The 24,700-nt window shown below is 36.6% G+C and overlaps 1 protein-coding gene across 2 annotated transcripts; it reads left to right on the plus strand.

The window, feature by feature from the left end:
* The first annotated feature begins 1,929 nt into the window (after positions 1–1,929).
* Positions 1,930–23,645, plus strand: TTPA (alpha tocopherol transfer protein). Of its 2 annotated transcripts, XM_090282829.1 has the most exons (5): positions 1,930–2,159; positions 11,609–11,762; positions 17,508–17,701; positions 18,575–18,685; positions 21,526–23,645. In XM_090282829.1, exons 1-5 carry the CDS (start codon positions 1,950–1,952, stop codon positions 21,694–21,696), a joined length of 840 nt encoding a protein of 279 aa, XP_090138955.1. In that variant the 5' UTR covers positions 1,930–1,949; the 3' UTR covers positions 21,697–23,645. The 2 variants fall into 2 exon arrangements, with proteins under 2 accessions (XP_090138955.1, XP_090138956.1); XM_090282830.1 differs by lacking the exons at positions 17,508–17,701; positions 18,575–18,685 and having other exon boundaries at positions 21,526–21,683.
* The last annotated feature ends 1,055 nt before the right edge of the window (positions 23,646–24,700 follow it).

The following is a 24,700-nucleotide window of genomic DNA, read 5'->3' on the forward strand; positions in this document are numbered from 1 at the left end:
TTGTTTTTATTTCTTCATACCATTAGTTCCAGAAACGCTTTTGTAATCTTTGTACTAGAGGCCTGGATGCATTTTCAGTAAGCATGAGAATTCAACAGACTAAAACATGGGCATAGCAAAACTGAAAACACTATAAAACAAAAATAGAGTAACATCTCCTGAAAACTCATGCCAAGAATTCTAAAAATTATATATATGTAGATCCAAGATACATTGTTGAAACATACAAGCATGGTCTGCATTATTTAACAAAAAGTGATCACTCTTTTCTTCAATGCCACTAACTGCAGACATTGGAATTGCTTCATATTTTTTGTTACAGATATCCGCTGCCACCACTTGTGAATTTAGGAGCCATCTCTCATGGCAGTCTAGGCTCCATGTTGGTTCCATTTTCATCGAGTTTAATGGCAATTAGCTCAATCAATCAATAAACATTCTTTTGTGTTTATAACTTTCATAAATGCAGAATAACAAATCTGGACTCTTTGTGCACATATAACTCACTTCCATAAAAGGCTACTGTAACTGATACTACAGCGGTGTCAATGAGCTCTCACTGAAATTTCTGTACAATTTCAAAAAAAATCAGATGCTAACTGCTAAGAGCAAGTAGAAGAATATGTTGGAAAAAAAAATGAGAAAGAAAAGAAAATATGGTATATACACACGCTCTCGTGTTAATTTACTTCTGAACACTTTAAACTACTAGAGAAGACTGGCTTCCTTCTCTTTCACCTGGTAAACTTCCCCAGTGTATCCCTTAAGGCCAAGCAGATGTTATCTCTGTGAAGCCTTCCAGATATCTTACCTAAGCAGTCAGGCTTCCTCTGTGCTCTCGCAACACTTTCTTCATACCTCCTTCATACAGTTTTCACGTTGAATTGTAGATCTTTACCCCAATAGCTTTCCACATCATTCCAAGTAAAGATCAAAGCTCTCTCTTCCCCTCATTTGCAATAGCTTTCTCTTCGGATTCTGATTACGTATTCTACTGGCTTCCTAGATGCCCCAGAACAGGGCCCTGATATTGTGAGAAACGCTCACAATAAAAACTGGGACACAGGACTTGAGCAGTAAAGCGAGGCCTTTATTCACGAGTCTGCAGAGCCAGGCGCACCCTCATAGCCAGGAGAATGTGCGCCCCAAATAGACAAAGGAACCTGGTTTTATAGTCTCAGCTTCCCCACCCTGAAATTGTCACCCTAAAGTGATTATTTCCTCCACCCTAAAATTGCCATTCTAAAGTGAGAGCGATTAGCTTCCCCGCCCTAACGCAACTAGTTTCCCCTCCCCTCTCCTTCTTCCCCATTTCTCCATGACCGGATACTCCGGGAGATACAATCTAACGCGTTCATCTAAATGCCCCTATTGTGATTTGTGAATATGCTAATGCTGTCCACTCCCTTCTCAGAGATCCTTTAATTACATTTGCCCTTAAGACCCTTTAATTACATTTGCCCTTTGTTACCAATGACTTTGCTACTGGTTTGGGAGTCACTATGACCTTGTTTCTAACAATATCTCAGGTGTCCTGGAGCCAGCTTTCTCTTTCAGGTGTTTATTCTATCATCACTGTAGGTGTTATCAGGGGAAGGGGGAGGGGACAGAGGAAAAGGGAGAGAAAAAAAAAAGTTCCCCAGCAGATTTGGATTTATTTGAAACATGCCAATCAACGTAGGCAAACAAACTTTTTGACTTCTTCCCTTGGCGTTGACCACCAATGACTTCTCTCTGGGAAAAGGTTCGAGTTACTATCTAGAGCTTTCAAAACTATTAGCACCGGTGGGGACACCACGTGGTTTCCTTTGGGGAGGCAGTGCCCTGCCCGCCGCGGCCGGGCGGGGCAGGAGGGTGGGCATGTGCTGGGCAGAGGCCACCGGAGGAGGGGCTGGAGGGTGGCGCTCAGCCCAACAGTTTTCCCCACAGCCAGAGCGGAGGCTGCGGGAATGGCAGAGGCGCGCCCGGAGCCGGCGACAGCGACCGGGCTGCAGCTGAGCGCGCTACCCGACCACTCGCCGCTGTTACAGCCGAGCCTGGCGGAATTGCGACGCCGGGCGCGGGCAGTGGGCTCTCCGCTCGCGAAGCTGCGGCTCACCGACTTGTTCTTGCTGCGCTTCCTCCGCGCCCGGGACTTCGACATCGATCTGGCCTGGAGGGTAAGCGTGCCCCGCCGCTGCGCTCCACCCTGAGGACAGGGCTGGGTACCCCGGGGTGTGCTGCCTTGATCCCCACGAAAGCCAAAGTTTCGAGAGGGACCTTGGTGGAAATGCGCCCCTGGCGCACTGGGCGCGGGCGCTGTCGCTGCGAGGGTTCGGAGAAACCCAGCTCCGGCCCATTGCGTTTGTCTGTGTCTTGGAAACAGAAAACCTAGACTAAGTTGGAACGCTCCAGGGTGATGATCCATTTGACACTGAAACTGTTACAGAAACAGGGGAGTCCAAAAATCCCCAGAGTTTGCTGCTGGGGGATGGGGAGAAGTAAGCAGCTTTTCAAATGCTTCCACATGCCTGAGGCTGGTGGCTACTGTCTTTCTTATGCAAATGGCTTTAATGCATCCAAAGCCTCAGGCAGATGGGAGGAGTCTTGAACCAGGGGATGGTATGGAAAGCACACAGAGCCTACGTAAGGGTCTGTGAATGGTCAGAACTGTTTGCAACGCCCACTGCGTCAGATGACGCAGTCAGGGATATATAAGCAGCTGCAGACATTTTAGCGGGGTCTCTCAAGCTCTCGTTCCGGCTCTGGCTCTCACTGGCACTCTGGCTCTGGCTCTGGCACTCTGACTCTCGCTTGTGCTCTCACTCTGGGACTCTCTCAAGCTCTCGTTCGGGCTCTGGCTCTCACTGGCACTCTGGCTCTCACTCTGGCGCTCTGACTCGGGCTCTCTCTCACGCTCATGCGCTCGGTCTGGGGCTCTCGCTCTCTCGCTCTCTTGTGTGCTCCCTCCACGTGGCTTGGTAAAGAGGCCTTCTCCATGTGACTCGGAGAAGGGGTCTCCAGGCTGCTTTAAGAGGCTCTTGCCATGCGGTTTTGAGGAGAGGAGATCCATGCGATTTGCAGGAAGAAGGCAGTTTGCAAGGAGGCTGAGAATCCAGGCGGTCCTGCATTGAGAGCTGGAGGGCACCACAGCACAGAAAGGACCTCCCCAATCAGAATTGAGTGATTGGCAGCTGCTGGTAAAGCTGAACTGTGTTTGGAAAGTAGGGAAGCGGTTTCTCTAACTTTTCTAAAACTAGCCTGGTTTGGAAGTGGGGGAGGCAAGGATATGTGTTTGTGGGTATTTTAAAGAGCATAAGACTTAACAACAGAAATCTGCAAATAACTAAATCTATATAACTGTTAAATAAACAATTCTTTTTCTTTTCACCAAACTCTGGTATTGAGAGTTATAATTTTGGCGGCGGGCAATCGGGCCCCTAACTAAAGAGCCCGTGGGTTCGTTTTCAACTGGAGCAGCCCAGGGGTTCTGTAACAAAACCCTGTCCCTGAAGAGTCTCCGGAACTTGTAAAGTTGGGGGAAATGCCTTTCCTCTTCCCTAGCAGAAAGCTGGTGGTGTTTAAAAACAAAAAACAAAAAACAAAAAAACAGCTGAGAAGTTGGAAGCCTAGATTTTATTGCATCTTAGCAGGTAACTCCACGTATGGAGGGGGAGAACGAAATTGCCAGTAAGATGGAAAGTCTAAGCCAAATTCTAGTGAAATAGTATTATTAATAGTAACCTTAAGTGTCAAGACAGTAAAATAGTCCAGTATATTATGAGGCTGTTCCTTTGTGTTTCCAGGTTGGCTGAGAGAAGGGGTGGTGGGAGGACAGGAATCAAAGAGAGGGATGCGACCTTTAGTTTTGTCATTTCGGATTCATCATCCGCATCTGTTAAATAATGGTGAGAGCGCCTACCTCATTGACTCCTTTCCACGGCTGACCATTAACCAGTTTCACAGAATAAGACGTGCCCAGCACAGAGCTTGGCACAGAGTAAGCACTCAGCAATTGAACCTGAGCTAGCCCTTTCTCCAAGTTGCTTTTCAATGTCGTGCAGTGGCGACTTGAACTGCAAGGGAAGTATAATAGTACAGAATCTCAACGTGTCTCAGTGTTAGGGCTTTTGGTTATTGATAACTAATTTTTAATTGAAAGGGTAAAGACTATGGGTGGTAAAAATAATCCATAAATAATAAAGAGTGCAAAGTAAGTTTCTAAAAGTAACTTTCTAAAGGAAAAAAGTTCTCTACCTCAGTCCTTAGTTTGCCAGGCGGCCTACTTTCCAGGTAGTCTACCTTCACACAAGCGTATGTATGTATTTTACATTTTGCCTTCTTTAAACCTAATGTATTGTAGAGATCATCGTATTTCATGGTGTATACATACATCTCATTCTTTTGTGGACCTTGAGCCATTCACAGTGTGAAGATATTGAGCAATCCCTGTTGTTGGACATGGACTTGTCATCAGACAAGGGCAGTGCTGCCATGTGTGCTCTTCATTCCTCACTCAATGATTATTTTTCGAATGTCTACAATTTACCTGGCAGTATACAAAATGCAGTAAACAGGACAAATGGAATGTCTTCCATCACCAACTGGATATTCTAGTCTGTCTTTGTACATTTGTCTTTGTGCAAAAATAGGAATATATCCTTATAGGACAAGTTCAACATGCAGAATTGCCAGATGAAGGGAGATGTGTACTGCCACTAATTTTGTCAATTCTGTGTTGCACAATGGTGACTTTTTCTGCGTATAACCACAATGCTGCATTAGCTAACTTTATGATCTGTGTGTCAACCTGCTAGATGAGAAACTGGTTCTCATTATTATAGTATGCATGTATTTAATTACAAGTGGGTTAATTATCTTCCATATATTTAACATTTTAAAATCCTTTTCTCAGTAATTGCTTGTTTTTGCTATTTGTTTACTTTCTTCCAGCTTGTTTACATAAAATATGATATACATACTACATATATTTTTATTCATAAAACATCTTCATGTATTAAAGCAAATAGGCCATTGTCCTAGTTTGTTGTGTTGGCATTGGTAATGCTATTTTCTTTCTGTGAAGGATTTTAAGTTTTTATGTAACAAATATATTGATGTGATTGTACTCTGATTACTTCTGGGTTTTATAAGCTCTTCGTTCCAAAATTTTCTTAAGTAATTTATTACTTCTCATTTTTGATGTTGGGCTTGTTGCTCTACTAGGATTTCTTTGTTGTTAAGAATGAACTAGAAATCTGACCTTATTTGTTTTCATTTTGTCAAATTGTTACAGAACCCCTGGGCTGCTCCAATTGAAAACAAACCCATGGGCTCTTTAATTAGGGGTCCGATTGCCCGCCGCCCAAATTACAACTCTGAATATTATATTTGAGTGAAAAGAAAAATAGTTTATTTAACAGTTACACATATCCTTGCCTCCCCTCTACCAAACCTAACCAGTTTTAGGGAGGTCAGAAACACCGTTTCCCTACTTCCTAGGCACAGTTCAGCTTTACCAGCAGCTGCCAATCACTCAATCTGATTGGCGAGGTCCTTTCTGTGCTGTGGTGTCTTCCAGCTCTCAATGCAGGACCACCTGGATTCTCAGCCTCCTTGCGAACTGTCTTCTTTCTGTAAACCGCGTGGATCTCCTCTCCTTCTCCAGAGCACCTCTGCGACCAGTAGGGAGACAGCCCCAGAGCATGCCCCCGAGCGTGCCCCCCCCCTAAAGTGTTCGCAGCTGCCTATATCCCTGACTGCGTCCTATGACGCAGTGGGTGTTGCCAATAGTTCTGACCATTCACAGAACCCCACGTAGGCTCTGTGTGCTTTCCATACCATCACCTGGTTCAAGACTCCTCCCATCCACCTGAGGCTTTGGATGCTTTAAAGCAATTTACATAATAAAAGACACCGGCCATTAGCCTCAGGCATGTGGAGGCACTCTGAAAGCTGCTTCCTTCTCCCCATCCCCCAGCCACAAACTCCGGAGACTTTTGGACTCCTGTTTCTGTAACAAAATTGCTACACAGGTGTACCAACATCATGAGCAATAAACTAATAATTACTCAACAGATGCTAAATATGGAGACACAGTCTTGGGTACTAGAGAGAGTGGAGTTTAAGTGAGGCATTAAACATATATGAGGGGGGACCCAAAAAACCCAGAATTTATTTATTAAAAAAATGTGTATTTATTCTTACATGTTTAAATTTCAATCACTTTCAAAGTACTCTTCATTTGATGCAATACACCTATCAAGACATCTTTTCCACTGCACAGTTTTTGAATTTGTCGATTTTGATGCTTTGTAATGCTTCTGCCATTTTTTGTTTCACCTCTTCTACGTTGGTAAAACATTTTCCTTTGAGGACTTCATTTCATTTGGGGAAACAAAAAAAAAGTTGCTCCAAGTGAGATTGAGTGAATGGGAGGAAATGACATGGGAGTCATGTCATTTTTGGTCAAAAACTGTGGTACCCTCAGCACAGTGTGGCAGGTGTGCTTGTAAATCACCCATCATGAAATGGGTAAACACATTGAAAGAGTCTTCAAAAAAATTCACTGAAGCTGAATGCAGCCTCTCATAACAACGCCAGCTGGTACAGATACAGATGGGTTCCTAGAACACTCACTTACTGGAGGAAGCCTGTACCACAAGGGGCCAGCTCTCCAGAAGATAATAATTCCAGCTTCTTTTGGGTCCCCCTTATAGATGTTGTAGAGGTAACCAACCACAGAAAGTGTATGATTTGTTGTTGATTTCATTTTGTTTGCTTTTTAAGAGTAATGTCTATAGACACAGACAACAAGTGTGGTACCAGAGGCAAAACAGTGGGGAGGGGAGACCGAAGAGGGTAAAGGGGGTCAAATTTATGGTGACAGAGGTGGACTAGATTTTTGGTGGTGAGCACACACAATGCAATGTACAGATGATGTACAATTATAGAATTGTACACTTGAAACTTATACAATGTTATGAACCAATGTCACTCCAATAAATGTTATAGATAAAAAACACAAAAACAACAATAAAATAGAATAAAATTTACCTCCAGACTTTGTGTTTCATATACATATATATTCTTTATGTTCCTGAATTGTTTTTGTTGCATCATTTCCTTGAAGAATTTGCTTGTAAGACTGTGTCTAAATCTACTGAACAGGGATCAAGTTTCTGTCTGTGAACTCTACCTTATTTTTCTGCCAACTGGAAATGAAAGGGAAAGATTTAAAGCATCAAACTATTTATTTTCCTTTACAAAGATAGTTAATTCAACTCAAATTCCCTTACTTCTAATATAAAAGCCCTATAGTTTTACTGTATAAAGAAAGCTCAATAATAAAATTTCTCATTTATTCTGGTTTTTACATTTGAAGTGATAATGAGTTAATGAGGTTTTTAGAACTTTAATAGCTTTTAGAGTGCTGGTTACTTTGTAAGTAATGTTTGCTAGGATTATCTCATTATTTTTTCATTTTAGAAGAAGCTGAGATGTAAAGAGTTAAGTGACTTCTCTGAAATCATGATTAAGTGGTAGAGCAAGAATTTGAACTTGTGTTAAATTCAGGGAAGACTGTGCTCTCAAGTATACCACACTTGCTGTGTCTGTTTAAAAGAATGAACATAACAACATTCAACTAGCCCTGGCTGAAGTGGCTTAGTGGATTTAGTGCTGACCTGTGAACTGGAAGTTTGCAGGTTTGATTCCCAGTCAGGGCACATGACTGGATTGCAGGCCAGGTCCCCAGTTTGGGGGTGTGTAAGGGGCAACTGATTGGTGTTTTTCTTTCTCTCTTTCTCCTTAGCTTCCCCTTTCACTAAAAATAAATAAGTAAATTCTTTAAAAAAATAAAATCCAACTATTAACTTTTGTCTGTTCTGCATATTCTTGTGAGTTTCTGTCTTCACAAGTGAATAGTCCAGTTTCTTATATTTTTGCTCTGTGTGGTTAGTTCTTTATCCTTTAATTAGTTTTATGGTTTTCTCAAAGACTTGGAAGCTTTCAAAATACCATTGACTCTCCCTGCTAATTTCCCACTAAATGTAGCTTTTTTTGTAAAATTTATCAAATCATGTGAGTTTCAGTTTCCATTCTGCTCCTGTAGTTATTGCCCTTAAACAAATGTGTGACTTCCCTGAACTTTAGTCTTTTTATCCATAAAATGGGGTAACAATAGTTACCTCTCAGGTTGTTTGTGAGGACAAATTGGAAATGGTGCCATTAAAGGCTATGAAAGCTGCCCAAATATGGTTGTTATTTGTGTGAAAATGCATGAAAATGTAGGAAGAAAGCTACTCTATTATAAAGCATAGTTAAAATAAACAATATCTTTTTACATTTATTTATTTCTAATTGTGGTACAAAACAGGTGCCTTTCAATGATATTCACTTGCACCCATTTTTTCTGTTGTAAACTTCAGGTCATTTGTTTGAGAATTGCTCAGTAGCATTTTACCATTTACATAATTTGTTTATTCAAGTGGATATTTGAATTTATTTATCAGTGGAAAAGTAATAATCAAAGATCCAGGTTTAAATATTTCAATATTGCAAAAATTAAATGTCAAAGGCATGAAATTTAATTGTGCATCTTTACAAAAACCATTTTCTCAAGCGTACGGATCCAGCTGGTTTACTCATGCAGTAACAGTATTATATTTGGGGAATACCTCTGAAGAACCCAGGGGATGCCTGAAACTTTGGATTGTGCCAAACCCTAGATATAGTACATATTTTTTCCCTATGCACACATACCTATGATAAAGTTAAATTTTAAATTAGGCACAATGAGAGATTAACAAAAATAACTACTAATAAAATAGAATAATTATAATGATATACTGTAATTAAAGCTATTAAATGGCTTTGGGACTTGAACACACCCTCCTGCCTTTATTACCTAAAAGATTCCTTTCAGTGAAACCACAACTTTTATCATTTTATAGGAAAATAAAATTGTTATTTCTATAGATGAGCTAATATGCTCCTTCTAGCATTTTGCTTACATCAAAATTAAAAGAACTATTTTTATGCCTGTGGGAACTATGAAAAATGTAATGAGCATTGTAAAATGCTAGTAACACTTATTCTGAATCCCATTAAGGAAGGAGGAAGAAGAGAATTCATCTTATAGACTAGGATGAATATATCACAATCATCTACAATGTACCTTTTGTTCTTACTGCTTTTTGAAACTGCTATTTAGGTCACCAATATTTCTTGATTGGCAAATTTACTGACATTTTTTTTCTTACCTCCCTGTTGCATTTAACTCTTAAAAACACCCTCTTTAAAAAACAGTTAAGAAAAGTTTATTAAATGTAGAAGTGAAAGAGGGAGAAAAAGAGAGACAATATCAGAGAGACAGTAAGGGAAAGGGAGAGAGAGACAGAGACAGAGACAGAAACACAGATGAGTTTTTCCTCCCTTCTGTGCACCATAGTGATGTTTCTCCTAAACTCCAACCAGTTTCTCTCTTCTTCTTCCAGCCATTCCCTGTGACATTTCCCATGGCTCAGACTTTCACCCTCTACTTGTTTTTTATAGTGTATATGTGTAATTTCTCCTCTTGATCACTTGCTACTTTGTAAGTACAGATATAATGTTTATTCCAGTGACTCTCAAAGACACTGAAATAAAAAAATTGTCCTTTCCTTTCATCTGAACTTCAGTTCCACATTTCTAATAGACCTCTTTAAATTCAAATGTATTGCCATTCTAGAAAAATTGAAAAGGCTGAAAATCATAAGGAAGAAAAATAAAATATAATAAGTATGGAAATAAGGAACAAACTGAAAGTGACTAGAGGTGAGGGAGCAGGGATAATGGGGGGAAGAAGGGGAAGGGTCTATTCAGGGAACAAGGATAAATGACCCATGGACATGGACAATAGAATGTGAATTGACTGGGGGTGGGGATGGGCAGGGCAGAGGAGAGCAACGGGGGAAAAAATCGGGACAGCTGTAATTGAACAACAATAAAAATATATAAAAAATAAATAAATGTGTAATTTTATTTTAGTATTCTCACAACACGTTAGCAATGTTTGTATTATTTGTAAATGTAGAGTAATGATTATTGGTGGGTCTTTTGGGGAAAAATAAAACAGAAAATGGGATTCTTTCAAACCATATTTTGTCAAGACCTAATATCCAGGCATAGTGTTTCATAGTCTCTCTGAATATATACTACTATAAACGAAATCAGTTTTTCTTGTTGTCTATTAGTTGACAGTATAGCAGTTGTACAGAGATGTTCCTTTTGTATCTTTGATTTACCTTTTTATTTTTATTTTTTTTGTGGGAAAGAAAATAAAAACCAAAAAATTCCAGTTATCTTTAATGTAAACCTGCACTAACTACTTGGATGAGCCAATTAACCCAAATGCCTTTCCTCATTATGACAGTATTAACCACCACTCATTCTGCCCACGTAAGCTTCACACACAACCCTAGAAGGCAGATATTGAGAAAGTAGGACTCAACAGAGTTAGTTACTCAAGATCACATACGTAATAAGTGGCGACACTAAGATTTTACTGAAGAGACAGCCCAGGAACTGAACTTTTCACCATACAGCATGGCCTGTATGATCCAGTTGTCACCAATATGTCACGTCCAGTGAGATTAGGGGTATATTGTGGTTGCTGCTTTAACTCAAGTGCCAAACACAGTATGTGGAACATTGTAGATACTCCAAACATATTCATAGTTAATTCATTTGATTTATTTCTATTCTTTGCTTCAAAAAGGCAACATAAAGGTGGGTGTTTCAGTTACCTATTGCCAGGTAACAAGTCACCCCAAAATTTAGTGGCACAGCTTTGTTTGCGATTTTCCAGTTTGGGCAAGGCTGAGTAGGGATGTTCATCTTGGCTCCACGTTGTGTCTAAGTAAGACAGCCTCTCATTCTCCAGGGCCTCTCTGCATAGATTTTTCATTGCATTATCTTACATGGCATCTAGATCCTGGAAAGCAAAAACAGAAAGTCCCAGTCTTTTCAAATACCTAGCATGGTGTCGCTTCTGCCAAATTCTATTAGACAAAGCAAAATGTAAGGCCAGCCTCGATTCAAGGGGAAGGAATTAAATGGATTCTTTTTTATTTTTATTTTTTAAAGATTTTATTTATTTATTTTTAGACAGAAGGGAAGGGAGGTAGGAAGCAAGGGAGAGAAACATCAATGTGTGATTGCCTCTCACGTGCCCCCAGTTGGGGACCTGGCCCTCAGCCCAGGCATGTGCCCTGACTGGGAGTTGAACTGGCAACCTGTTGGTTTGCAGGCTAGCACTCAATCCACTGAGCCACACCAGCCAGGGGAGATTCCACCTCTTGATGTCACGTGTGCCCCAGGGCAGAGGGGTTGTCGGCAGCTATCTTTGGAGGCAGTCCATTGCAGGAAACAAATAAGAATTACTCAATTCTCAATTTCTGATGAATTCCTATCACCTGAGGTCTTTGATGAAGGAAACATTTATTTTTTAGGCTGAAAGGATACCGAAGATTAAAATCTTGACATGACAGGTGGCAAGGGCCATATGGAATGCCAAGACTTTTCCACCATTTCTACAAAATGCTTACCATGCATGCTGTCTGAAAACAATTTTTATGTTGTTTTTCAGTTACTAAAAAACTATTATAAGTGGAGAGAAGAATGTCCAGAAATAAGTGCAGACCTACACCCTGGAAGCGTTCTTGGCCTTCTGAGGTCTGGCTACCTTGGAGTACTGAGAGCCAGGGATTCTACCGGCAGTAGAGTTCTCATCTACAGAATCAGTAAGTCAGACCAGCGTCTTGTCTGATTTTTCTTGACTGCCATACAGAAGGCTGCAATGAGTCCATATTTTAGCATTTAGGGTTTCAGGTTTTAACTTAGGCTTAATTTATATTTTAGCATCCCCAAGTATAATAAAACTGGCAGTTGTGAGAAAATTAACAAAAACCAGTGAAAATTCTACTTTCATTTTCCCACACAGTCACCTGTGTAAAATAAGAGAAAAAGAAAACAGAGAAGAGAAATGGGGGGGGGGGGTATGAAAAAGATCAAGGTAGAATGTTGTAAAAATACTTAGTAGGAAATACAAATAAGGGTTCTGAACTACATTAATACAGAGAAGCTGTCTGCTCTGTTCATTGATGTATATCATGCACTGAACCAGGGCATGTGGTAGGTGTTTATTAAATATTTTGGAGGGAGTGAGTGAATGGCTAGTTGGATAGCACCCAAGCTGCACGGAGGAAGATACTCATTCCTCTGGATGGAGGAAGGCGCAGTGGGAAAGCAGGAAACCCAGGAAGTGCTGAAGACACCGTATTCCATGTGCTCCTCCTGCTTTTCACTGCTTCCCCTCTTCACCATTAGGTCTTCCCAGTGTTTCTTGCAGGTTGGCAACCTGTAACTCCTGTCCCTTCCTTAGACCTGGTGGGATGAAAAATGGCATTCAAAGGAGAAGGACGCCTACCACCTGTGGCATGTTCTTATGGCACAAACTTTTATGAGCAGAATATTATGAATTATAATCTTCCAGAAACTTTTACATCTTTAAATATTTTCGGAAACTTTAAAATATGTACAAATTTGCTTTTCCTGACTGCTTATAGATAAGATGGTTGCCTGTTATTCAGCTGTTTTCTTTCTTGCAAGAAAACATTGCATTTAATTCTTGAAAAAGTGTCAGAAAACTGAGTAGAATGATTCTGTTTTTTTTGTTTTTGTTTTTTGCTCCAGCTTATGTGTCAAATACAGCTGAGGTAGTCATGAAGTCATTCTCTATAAACTGCACATCTGTTTATACACAATAATAGACATTGCTGTCTTATTGCTCCAGCAGTTTTATGGGATGTTGAATAAAGTTCTTTGAGTTCCTTGAGGCAGGATTGCCAGATTTAGCATAGTACTTATGTTTTATGTAGCAAGTAAACCTATATTTTATGAAAATATAAAGTGGGCATTTACATTTGAATTTCAGATAAACAAATAATTTTTTATATGCATGAGGCATACTTACACTAAGAAAAATATATTCTATTTATCTGACATTCAACTTTAACTGGCCACCTTATATTGTATCTGGTAACCCTGCACAGGGATTCCAGGAACGTAAAACTGATATCTACAGGTGATTCTTTCTGCAGTATTCTGCCTCTGCTCGGCCGGGCTAACGTTTTCCTAGTTTGTTCATAAACTAATGGGGGTAAATTAAATAGTAAAAATGACACCTTAATAATGAAAAAGCAAATGTGCTCCTTTGATCATAAATACCTTAAAACTGAATCAAGTCTTTTATTGTTTAGTGAGGGTCTCTTATGGTATATTCATTTATAAGTGTACTGTTTAACTCCAAGAGATTTTAAAATCAAGAAAAACATGTAGGTATATTGGTGGTCAGAAGAGGGTATTGCAGCAAATCTCCTGTGTGTTATATAGAATGACATGTTATTCTAAGGAGAAAAGAAAAAATCGAGAAGAGTTTTATGAATAAAATGAAAGGATAAAATAAAGATTTCTAAGTTTTCTAAATTTAATTGAATTAATGGGAGAAACTAAAAAAGGAAATCTATGGTAGGGCTTTTTGATAGAACATTAGCTTAACCACTTTCCTAGGTACAATCTATGCAGTAAAAGCATGAAAAAATGCACAGAGCCTTTTCCCTGGTTTGGCAGGGCACCCCAAGACTAAGTTTTTGACATTATTAGCATACAAGCCAGAGGATACACAGTTGACCCTGGAACAACACAGATTTGAATTACATGGAGCCACTTATACATGGATTTTTTTCCCAACAAATATGTACAATACTGTAAATATGTTTTGTTTTCCTTATGATTTTCTTAGGAACATTTCCTTTCCTCTACCTTACTTTGTAAGAAAACAATATGTAATACATATAACATACACAACGTGTGTTAATGGACTGTTTATGCTATCAGTAAGGCATCCAGTCAATAGTGGGCTATTAGTAATTAAGTTTTGGGAAAGGGAGAAGTTATACTCACTACCCCTAGCCCCTGTGTTGTTCAAGGGTCAGCTGTAATTATAAGCCTTTTGAGACTCATTACTATACCAAAGAAGCAAAAGTAAAATTTAATATTAAGTATTAAGTTTTGACTTGACTTAATTCTTAGAAATGCAGGTTCTTAGGAATATGTTGCCTCGTTGGAATCTTAGCTCTGCTATGTTCTAGCTACATGCAGAGCTGGATAGCTGTAACTCCATCTTCTCATCTCTCAAATAGCATAGTAAAAACCTATCTCATAAAATTACTGTGAGCATTAAATCTTCCAATATATGTAAAACATAATTAAAACATTACCTGGTATACAATAATGACTCAATAAATTTTAGATACATGTTAGAGAGGGAATTAAAAATTCAAGGCATGTTTTTCTTTTGCCTTAAAAAAGATTCAAGTCCAAGTCAGAACTAAGTCCAAATCAATGTAACTATGATGATGAAATTTTGCTGCAGTAGCCGCTAGCCGCATATACCTGTTAAATACTTGAAATGTGGCTATTGCAACTGAGAAACTGAATAGGGGAAGGGACTATACAAAGAACATGTATGAATGACCCATAGACATGGACAATAATGTGGGAATTGACCGTGGGAGCAGGGAGTGGGATGGGCAGAGGAGGACAAAGGGGGGAAAATTGGGACACCTGTAATAGAATAACAATAAAAAATAATTAAGAAAAGAAACTGAATTTTTTATTTTATTTAATGTTAACTAATATAAAGTCAAATAGTCACATGCAATTAATGGCTGCCATATTGGACAGCACAGGTCTTAACATGCTGGTTGGATGAGAAATGTAGGACTATAACTATTTTCTGAACTTCAGACTTTCAGTTATTGTTTATATTTTTCACCACTGTAGTTTTCAGTCAATGTCTGAGGTAGTATAGTATATATAAGCTGGACTGATTACACAAATTCTTACCAGGAATCCAGGCATTTAAAACAAGGGGCAATCCCATTTTGTCTTCGTAGGAATATTTCTGATTGTCCCTGCTCTTTCTACATCATCACATTTTTCCTTGTTACTAGACCCTACCACTGACATTTAAATCTGTTTAGGGTCAGCCATCCAAAACAAAACAGAAAGTCATCAGTCCTTCAAGACTTTCCAGCTTCCTCCCCAACCATCTCCCCACTCCCATCACTCTCAGCCGAATGTCTTAAGTTAGTGATGTTCACCATCCGCATTTTCTCACAGTTCCCCTCAATGGACCTGACCCTGGTTTCATGGGTTTCACTACCACCTCTCTGCTGAAATGACCTCAACAAATTGTCAGTGACCTTCTTTTCACCAAATCTAATGGACATTAAATGGGCATCCTGACTTACTTGACCTTTTAACACATCAACACAGTGAGCTACTTCCGCTCTCTCTCTCTTTTCAGAAAATATATTTTATTTCAAGGGAAGTAATTTAGTAATTTAAAATAGAGGGAGAAAAATGAGGAGAGACAACTTATTAAAAAAAGAAGATATGTTTATACTCAGGCATCAAAAGAATAATATTATTATAATCCCTGGAATAATTTCAGTAATGTCTCTAATTTAAAAGTCTAGCACTTCTATTTGAATTGTAAAATAGATGTGTAATAACATAAAAGTGTGAAATTTCTTACTCTGATTTAAATGGACAATGGATGTTTTAAGATTGTTTTACCTGAATCTTTTGTTTTGGGAATACTACATTGTAACTACATTGTTACATTAATATTAGAACAAATATGGTAAAGTTTTGTTGATTATAATCCCAAGAGGAGTAAAGACTTTTATGAGAAAAAAGAATTAATAATTATGGAAATTGAAAGAAAGCTACTGGTAGTAGTAGATTTATTTTTGTTTAAGAAATAATTATTACTTAGATTTTATTCAAATTTTAAAATGTGCTGTAAAAATGTTAATTTATATTCTTAAAATTATTGCAGTCACAACTATTATATGTTTTAGAAGAATGGCTACTACATATACACCAATAACTATTTTCTAGATCATTCCTCAGCAAGCCCTCACTTTATATAATTTATGTTGGTTAAGCACTTTCTCTTTCTTGAGATACCCTCCTCTCATGGCTTCTTTGATGCCACATTCTCCTGGTGTTTTTCTCTGATTTAACTGGCTCCTTCCTCATAGTCTCCTTTGCTAGCAACACTTATTCTACTCACCCTTTAAATTCTAAAGTTCCTTAGGACATTGGACTCAAACTCTTTTTCTCAGGCTACTTTATCTTTCTACGGTAACGAAGTTAAACATAGACCTAAGATAATGCCTGTTATAGGCTCTCAGTTAAACACACACAACGCCCTGATATGTAATACCCCCATTACCTCTTGTTCCCAAGGATTTATACAACCAACTCCCCAATCCAGCCATATGCAGTTGGACATCTCACAACCACCAATTTAACATGTCCAAAATGACTTATCATCTTTTCCAACCAAAATATATTTTTTCCCATCGTTTCCTATCTCAGTAAATAGTACCACCATCCGACCGTTGTCCAAGCCAGACATTTGGTATTTTAAAATTTTACCACTAGTTAGTTATGAATTTTTTCCCCTCTTTTTTTTCCCTCCCTGTTAGGCACTCTGTGCACCCTTCAATCTGAAGACTTACATATTTTTTTTCAGCTTTGGGAAAATTTTCCCTACTGTTATTCTTCCTCTCTCCTCTGTGTCATATTCTCTGTAATATTGCTTCCCAGAACTAATTAGTTGGATTTTGAAAACCTCATGATCTAACTGCATGTCTCTTAATTTGGTTCCTCTCTTCTTTGTGCATCTGTGTTTTAAAATATATTACAATTCTTAGTGGATGCCTGTTTTTTTAAGATGACCTGCTTGCCTGCCCATTACTGTCCTTTCTGTATGCCATGGCCTGTCCCAGGAATGGTGGGGGAGGGGAGAGCAGAAGAATGTCATTAATCTCTCTTCGTAGCACAGATGTTCTCTATTTTTCCGAGGTATGGGCAGCTGCGTGAGTGCTTTTCTGACTCTGCTTTCCAAAGCCCACACTTACTGTCCTAGCCTGTCAGGACATGAGTCCACTACATGCTGCTTGTCATTAAGTGGTGTCAGAGACGTCAGCCAACCTGTCCTACTCCTCAAGGGTTTTCTTTTGCAACCTCTCTGGCCCTGGTCAGTCTTCATAATCCAGGCGATTCTTCTCCCATGTGCAGTATCTCCCATCTTGGAGCACACCCACAGGCATTCCCACCTTTAGCCATGGCAGTCTCCTGCATGATTTGGGCTGTAGTTTCATGTGTCAATCAATTCCAGCCTGTACTTCTTCTTTTTTTTTTTAAAGCACATGTTCTTAAAAATCTGTTCTTCACTAGGGAGAAGCAGGTACATGTTTGTGGGTTACTGGTTAGATCTGTTATTTAATTCATGATCTTTGTATATATTTTTATTTTTATTGATTAAGACTAAAAAGAATTAGTTTCCTTTTGCTTTCTGATTTTTTACACAATGCTGAGATACGATATTTTTTATTTTTTATTTTTAGCATACTGGGACCCTAAAGTTTTTACAGCTTATGATGTATTCCGTTTAAGTCTAATCACATCCGAGCTTATTGTACAGGAGGTAGAAACCCAACGGAATGGAATCAAGGTTGTCTTTGATCTGGAAGGCTGGCATTTTTCTCATGCTTTTCAAATTACCCCATCTGTAGCCAAGAAGATTGCGGCTGTTCTTACAGTAAGTGAATAGTTTAACTTTTTGGGATAATACTTCCAATAGATTTTAATTTAGTTATATGTTATATAAAGAGAAAGGACAGTACATTTATTAGAAAATCAAATAAAATTTTAGAAATAATACATAGAATTCAATAATGCTAAGAGAAAGTAAAGGGTTTTTAATTAATAAAGGAAAGAAAGGTGCAACAAATTGTGAAAATAGGTTCAAGAGTAGTAATCAAAGAATTTATACATTTAAACAATGATGTGTTTGGTGACTTTATCTTTCTGTCATTAAAATTCTCTTTCTAAATTAAAAAATTGAATGAAAAACAGTATTTATAGCAATGCTACAACAAAATGTCACATAAGTTTGGTAGGTATAAATTGATAGTTTTATATTTTTATTTTTTATTTTTTTAGAAATCAAAAGCTTTTTGATTTTTGACCCAGTAATCCTACTTTGGGGAATGTAGCCAAGGAATAATAGTAAAGACCTTGTATATAATAGTAAATATAGTGAAGACCTTGAATATAATAACAATTCTTGTATACCAGGTACTTGGCTAAGTGTTTCAAGTGAATTACCATTTAATGTCCACACAATCCTATGTTATATGACTATTATTTTCCCACTCTACAGATTAATTAACTATGGCAGAGAGATGATAACAATGCCCAAGTATATACGTTTTGTCAGCAGTGAAGCAAAAATTCCAGTCTAGACCATCTGAATTAAAAGCTGTGCTTACACCATCATTGCCTCCTTAACATAAAGATAGGTGCTAGCATCAGTTCTTATAGAATCAAATTAGAAACAGTTTATTTGTCAATAGTAATATATATTTATTTATGCTTTGTTGCTAATAAGATTTTTCATTATTTTCAAAAGGATTCCTTTCCATTAAAAGTTCGTGGTATCCATTTGATAAATGCACCAATAATTTTCCATGCTGTCTTTTCCATGATTAAACCATTCCTGACTGAAAAAATTAAGGAGCGGGTGAGTGAAGCATATTCAAGTAACTATTCCTCTCTACCAAATGTTCCAATCCTTTCTCATTTAAAAACTGCTTTATTAAGCACCCCTACTATTGAAGTAATATTTTTCATATTTATCAAACAAGCCAACTACTCTTATAAATTAAATTTTCTTTTTAATTTTGAAACATCAAGTTAGTGATTCTATGGGGTAACTGGGCCTCCTGCACACTACTGGTCAGAGTGCAGTGTAGTATATGCCCTATAGAGGTCAGTGTAGTAATAGTTATCAAAATTACAGCCTGTGTGCTTCTGGGAACTATCCTATTCACTCATAAAAAAAATTGCATATACCAAAAGATTTGTTGCAGCAAAAGATTGGAAAGCACTAAGTGTTCATCATCAGGAGACTGGTTAAATGAACTGTGAGAGATTGACACAATAGAATACAAGATTTGCAGGATTTATTGTAAAGTAATATAAGCAAAAAGCAGAAGAGCTTATGGTATGCTACATTTTGTATAAAAAGGGAAGAAATCAGAATCTGTAGTATATTTGCATTAAAAGTTCATTAAAAGGATTAACAAGAAAGCAACCTAAGTGATTATCTATTTAGAATAGAGGAGTGGTTAGGGTGGACGAGGATAAGGTTGGGAGCTAGATATCTCAGGGTGTGTCTTTTATCTTGTTTTTATTCTAGCCTTGTGAATGTATTATCTATGCAAATAAAAAATAAATATTTTAATATACATTTTAACTGAAAACCACATTACCTGAGTTATATGACTTAACATCATGTTAGTTAAAGAAAAGAGAGAGGTTTGATTTCTTTTTTTTTAAACTTACCCTGTTGAGCCTAATCTCAGGTGAATATCTAATATCTCTTAGAATATTCACTAATCTTTAAAAGAGAATTTTTAAAGCACTTATCGAGACAAACATTGGCAACATCTGATGCCTGAAAGAAAAAGTTTTTAAAAGCTTTGACAATTTAAATCTCAAACATTATTTAAATACAAATGGTTATTGTATGAGTTATAATAGTATATTTGGAATTTTAGGAAGTATAGTCTTTCATATCACAATATAACATCTTGCATCTGTTCAGAAAACTGTGACCTAGAGATTCTTTTGAGGTTATTCAGTAAGTATTTCTATCTGTCTTCAAGAAGAACCACATTTCCAAAGATGGCCTCTTTTCATTCTAGTATTTTTATAAAAGTCAATTCTCTTGTTCAGTTTTTAAATCTCTTCAATGTAGCTTGATAATAGCTAGCTACCTGCTTTTTAATTCAGAAAGATCTAAAATTAGGTATTTATATTTTGGGTTATACTCTCAACAAATAAAAACAAAAGCAATAATAAACTGAACCTAATAAATAGGAGAATATGAACAAGAAAGAAAGAAAAATAAAAAATTGAGACGTTTAAAGGTGAGAATCAATTGATATTAAACAGATTTGCCAAAAGGCCAGGGGTGGGGAGGATTCCTATCCAGCCATTTTCTCCTTTTCAATATTTTGACAATACCTTATGAATGTTCTTATTTTCCCCTTCCTGAGGAGATAGTAGACTTTTTCTCTTTTAGCTGATAATATTTTAAACATTTAAGAAAAAAATTCAGGATTGAGGAGTGTGAGGTTCCTGAGTACAGGAAACTTGTTTCATTCATTTTTCAATCCTCATATCCTAAGCCTAGTGATTTTCAACTGCAAGAAGTTTTAAAACATGCACTATCTGACTATAGTCAGGGACACTGACCACTTTTTCCTTAGATGGTCAAATAAAATAATGACAACAGCCAACACAGCAATAGCTGGCCAGTGTGAATGTCCTGTCCTATGTGACCTATATATTTATATAGTCATAAATATATAGGTCATATAATAGACTTGCATCCTATTGGTCACATCATATAATAAAGTTGCATCTGATTGGTTAATTCTTGTTACCAGAAATCCCTATGTACAAGCACCTGATTTTTTAAAAGTCACTTTGGAGCAAAAGGGTAAATAATGTTACTATTTTTTTGTAAATTAGTCAAAATTATACCTATTTTTTGTCAGATTGGCAAAACATATACATTTTTGGTATGCTGCAAAATTTGAGTAATTAGTTTGTGTGTGCCATGAGATGGAAATGGTTGAAAACTGGTGTCCTAGCACATGTAGGTGCTTATTAAATGATGGTTGAATGTATCAAAAAACATTTTCCCCTAGCAGACAAAGTTTATTTTTTAATATTTATATTTTAACAAGATATGCTTTTGATTTAAGATTCTAAATCTTTATATGATTGTTAGTTATAGTTTAAAATATTTGACAGTTTAAGGTTCTTAAACAACATGATTGTTTCCTAATTTTGTACTAGCCAAGAATATTCACCAAGTGAACCATATAAATTATTTCCTGTATACCTAATTTTGTGCATAGATATAAGCTTTTATTTCATATGAAAAAATACCAGGTCATTTTTATGACCTACAAGTAGTCCCAGGATAGCTGATATTTTGCTAAGTATCACTTGTACATCAGAAAATAGAATGTATAAAATACTTTATTTAGATATTTAAAAATCTACTTGTGAAAGAGGAAAAGAATTTTTTTTATAAACCTTGTTCAGTTATAAGGATGCAAATATAAGAAAATAGTAAGATGATCAGATTCACAAGCAGCACAATCTAAACAAGTAGAATTCTTAGCTTCATAAGCAGAGGAATAAAGGATGTACTACCTATACATGCTTTCCTATCTTGCAAGTTTTTAGAGTAACTTATTCTATGGTGTTGATTTTTCATTGAAAATTCATCTAATGTATCAAAAGGCAGAAGGCAAACCTCCTAAAACATTTTGACTATTTCAGATTCATATGCATGGAAGCAATTACAAACAAAGCTTACTTCAGCATTTCCCAGGCATTCTTCCTCTGGAATATGGTGGTGAAGGATTCTCCATGGAGGACATTTGTCAAGAGTGGACAGATTTTATAATGAAGTCTGAAAATTATCTCAGCAGTATTTCACAGACCATTTAATGAGAAATTATTTAATGTGAGTGTCTTCCAAATTAAAAATACATAAATGAGGTCCTACCTAGTTACATGAGTGAAAGAAGAAAAGTCTTTTGAACGAATTAATACTTGTCTGATCAATCTTTTGTAAAAATCTTCTGGTATGAGCAACATAGGTATTTAGGAAACTACTTTTTAAAAGCATTTTCTTTACCTTTGAAGTAATTAAATGTTAGTATTCTTAAAAGCATAGAAGAGATTTCCTGATTTTTACACTTGAAAGTTATCTGTAAAGTTGCTATTCATGTGTGCCTTTGTATGTTTCCAGAAAGTAACACTTTAAGCAAGTTCTCAGTATATTTGTTTAGAAACAAATGTATAAATAGTCCGCTAAATGGAATTATCAGCACAAATCAACTGATGATAAAAATCTATTAACACTCATTTTGGGTAGGTGTCGGATTAGGTTATAATTCAGTTTAAAATCTGGATATAGCTTTGTTATGTTTACTTTCCTGTGGGCCAGCAAGATAGTTCATCTCAGGGAAACTCTCTTTTAGTATATTTGCCCAATAGAAACTCTTGATTGTTGAGTCAATATATAATAAATTATTGTATGTAACATCGATGGGCCTCTATGAAATGACTCATGTTGATAAACTTTTGGAAATAATTTAAAAAATGTTTCAGGCAGAGGTAATGACTTCTTAATATGGTGTCTGCATTTTTAAACAAATCAAGAATGTAATTTTGACTTCTGTTTTTGGTTATTCTTATCATGATTGACAGATACTTAGAGATGGAATAATATTTAGTTGTTGTATACATAGACTCTCTTTATAATGGAACAATAATACAACAAAAGAAAAATGACATGTTTACATTTTTTAAATCTCTGTCAAGTACATCTGCAATTTTTGGGATTATCCATGAAATAATTTAGTTTTATTATTGTCTCAGAATATGTAAGCCAAATCATACAATTCACATTTACTTTTAAAAAAACAGCAGTTGAAATGTGATGTTTGTACTGTAACTTATAACAAAGAATATTTCAGTTATTGAAAAAGACATAAATATATGGCTTTCAATTTATGACAGTTTTTATAGTGTTTTATAATTATAAATTTTATTTTAAACTCAAAAATTTAAGAACACTGAAAAATTTGTTAGACATTTGTTCAGCTTAGTTGGGTTTCTACATAAATCATACAACAGTATATTTGTGAAAGAGTATGTGAAGGGTGTTTTTCTTTATAAGAAAATTATTCTAAGCAGGTGAACTGATACTTATTTTCTGTACATATATCTATGATAAAATTGAGAGCAATTGTGAATGTTCTTTAGAGAATGTGTTTTATTTTGATTTAGCTTGGAAAGCTAATTTTACATCATAATTTAAAAAATTAGATGGTGCCTGTTTTCTAAAGGAAAAAGTTATTCTTTACAATAAAACCATTTAAAAAGAGCAAATAATAACAACAAACAGCTTTGGTTTATTCAACGTTTATTCCTAGAAGGAGGTTCACATAGCAAAGTATCTTTTCATTTACAGTTGGGTACTTAAAACACTTCCACATGGCTCTGTAAAAGAATGATTATGTTAGCACATGAATAATAGATAACATTTAAAAATGTCTTTTAAATGTGATTCATTAGTGATGTTATTAACAGTAAATAGAAATAAAATCAATCAATCAATAGAAGGACATTTTATAGTGGGACCTTGAAATTTTTACAAAATGCAGCAATTCGCTGAAGAACATTTGAAGAACAATGTGAAATGAGCAGGCAATTTTATAAGGTGGCAAGATAAATAGCTATTGAATTACCTATATTACTTAATTGTAATTGCACCAGAAATGCCTTTTAAAGATTACCTCTAGCACTTACTTATTGTGTTACTGAACTGCACAATAATTTATGTTTTAATATTGTTCAAAAGACAATAAAGATCCTTTACATAAACCGTAGCTGTTTCTTTTTTATTTTAAAATATGAATATTAGGCATTCTTTTTTTCAAAAACTGCCTTTCCTGACAGAAGAGTTTAAGAAAAACCTACCACATCTAGTTGTCCATTACACAAACTCCAGTGTTTTTCTTTATAAGTTTTCATTGCAGGCTGGTTTCCCCAACTGCTTAGTTCATTCAACAATACCTTCCTCTGTCTTTTTCTGTGCTTAAAAGGACCACATAGTAATTTTATAAAACTAAACCATGCTTACTTACTAAATTAAAGCTACTAGTGAAAAAAAGCCAGAGTGTGCCACTTATTCAGATAATTTGATTTTGAAATAATTTGCTGTTAGCCTAGATTATGATTTTGTTTGTCAGACTAGATGTTTCTCACATTGAATAACACTGAAATCCTAGAGCAAATATCATCTTTGCCATTCCTCTAAATTAAGCAACAAAACAAGTCAAACAAATATACAAAAATACCAGAAACTTAGGAAACTAGCAAGGTGGTGTTGTCTGAAACACTTCTTACTGACCTCTATATGTCGAATTTTGCTACATTTAGGTGCTCTGGAGGAAGCATGAGTTACAAAGACAGAGCTAGAAAGGATTGAATACACTTAGGGTTGACAGCAGTACATCCCGCTACTTCTCTGGTTAGCAAGGATGCAGACCATCCTCCTCACGCCCCACACTGAGCACTCCATTAACTGCTCTTCTCGATCCGAGGCAATTACATTAGTCTGACTTTTAAATATCTACTTTTGATAGCACTGTACATTGAAGTAAGTACTATAGTGACTAGAAAAATTAACCTGATGCTACTTTGAAGAGAGAAAAAAATTTTAATGTTAAAAATATATTTAGGCTGTAATAAAAAATAAAAAGCATTTATGCGAGCAAGGGAGGGATTACAATCCAGGGCACAGTCTGAGGTAGCAACCTAAATTGTGGTCCAGCCCAAACAAAGAAAGGCAGGGCTTCTACAGAGTCAGGCTGCACTGCTGGCCTCTTGATATAAAGAAAGGATCCTAGTGGAGTTAATAAGGGTTGACTTACCCCTGTAG

Source organism: Furipterus horrens, unplaced genomic scaffold (assembly GCF_987537825.1).
Source record: "Furipterus horrens unplaced genomic scaffold, mFurHor1.1.pri manual_scaffold_7, whole genome shotgun sequence".
In the NCBI taxonomy this organism is placed as follows: Eukaryota; Metazoa; Chordata; class Mammalia; order Chiroptera; family Furipteridae; genus Furipterus; species Furipterus horrens.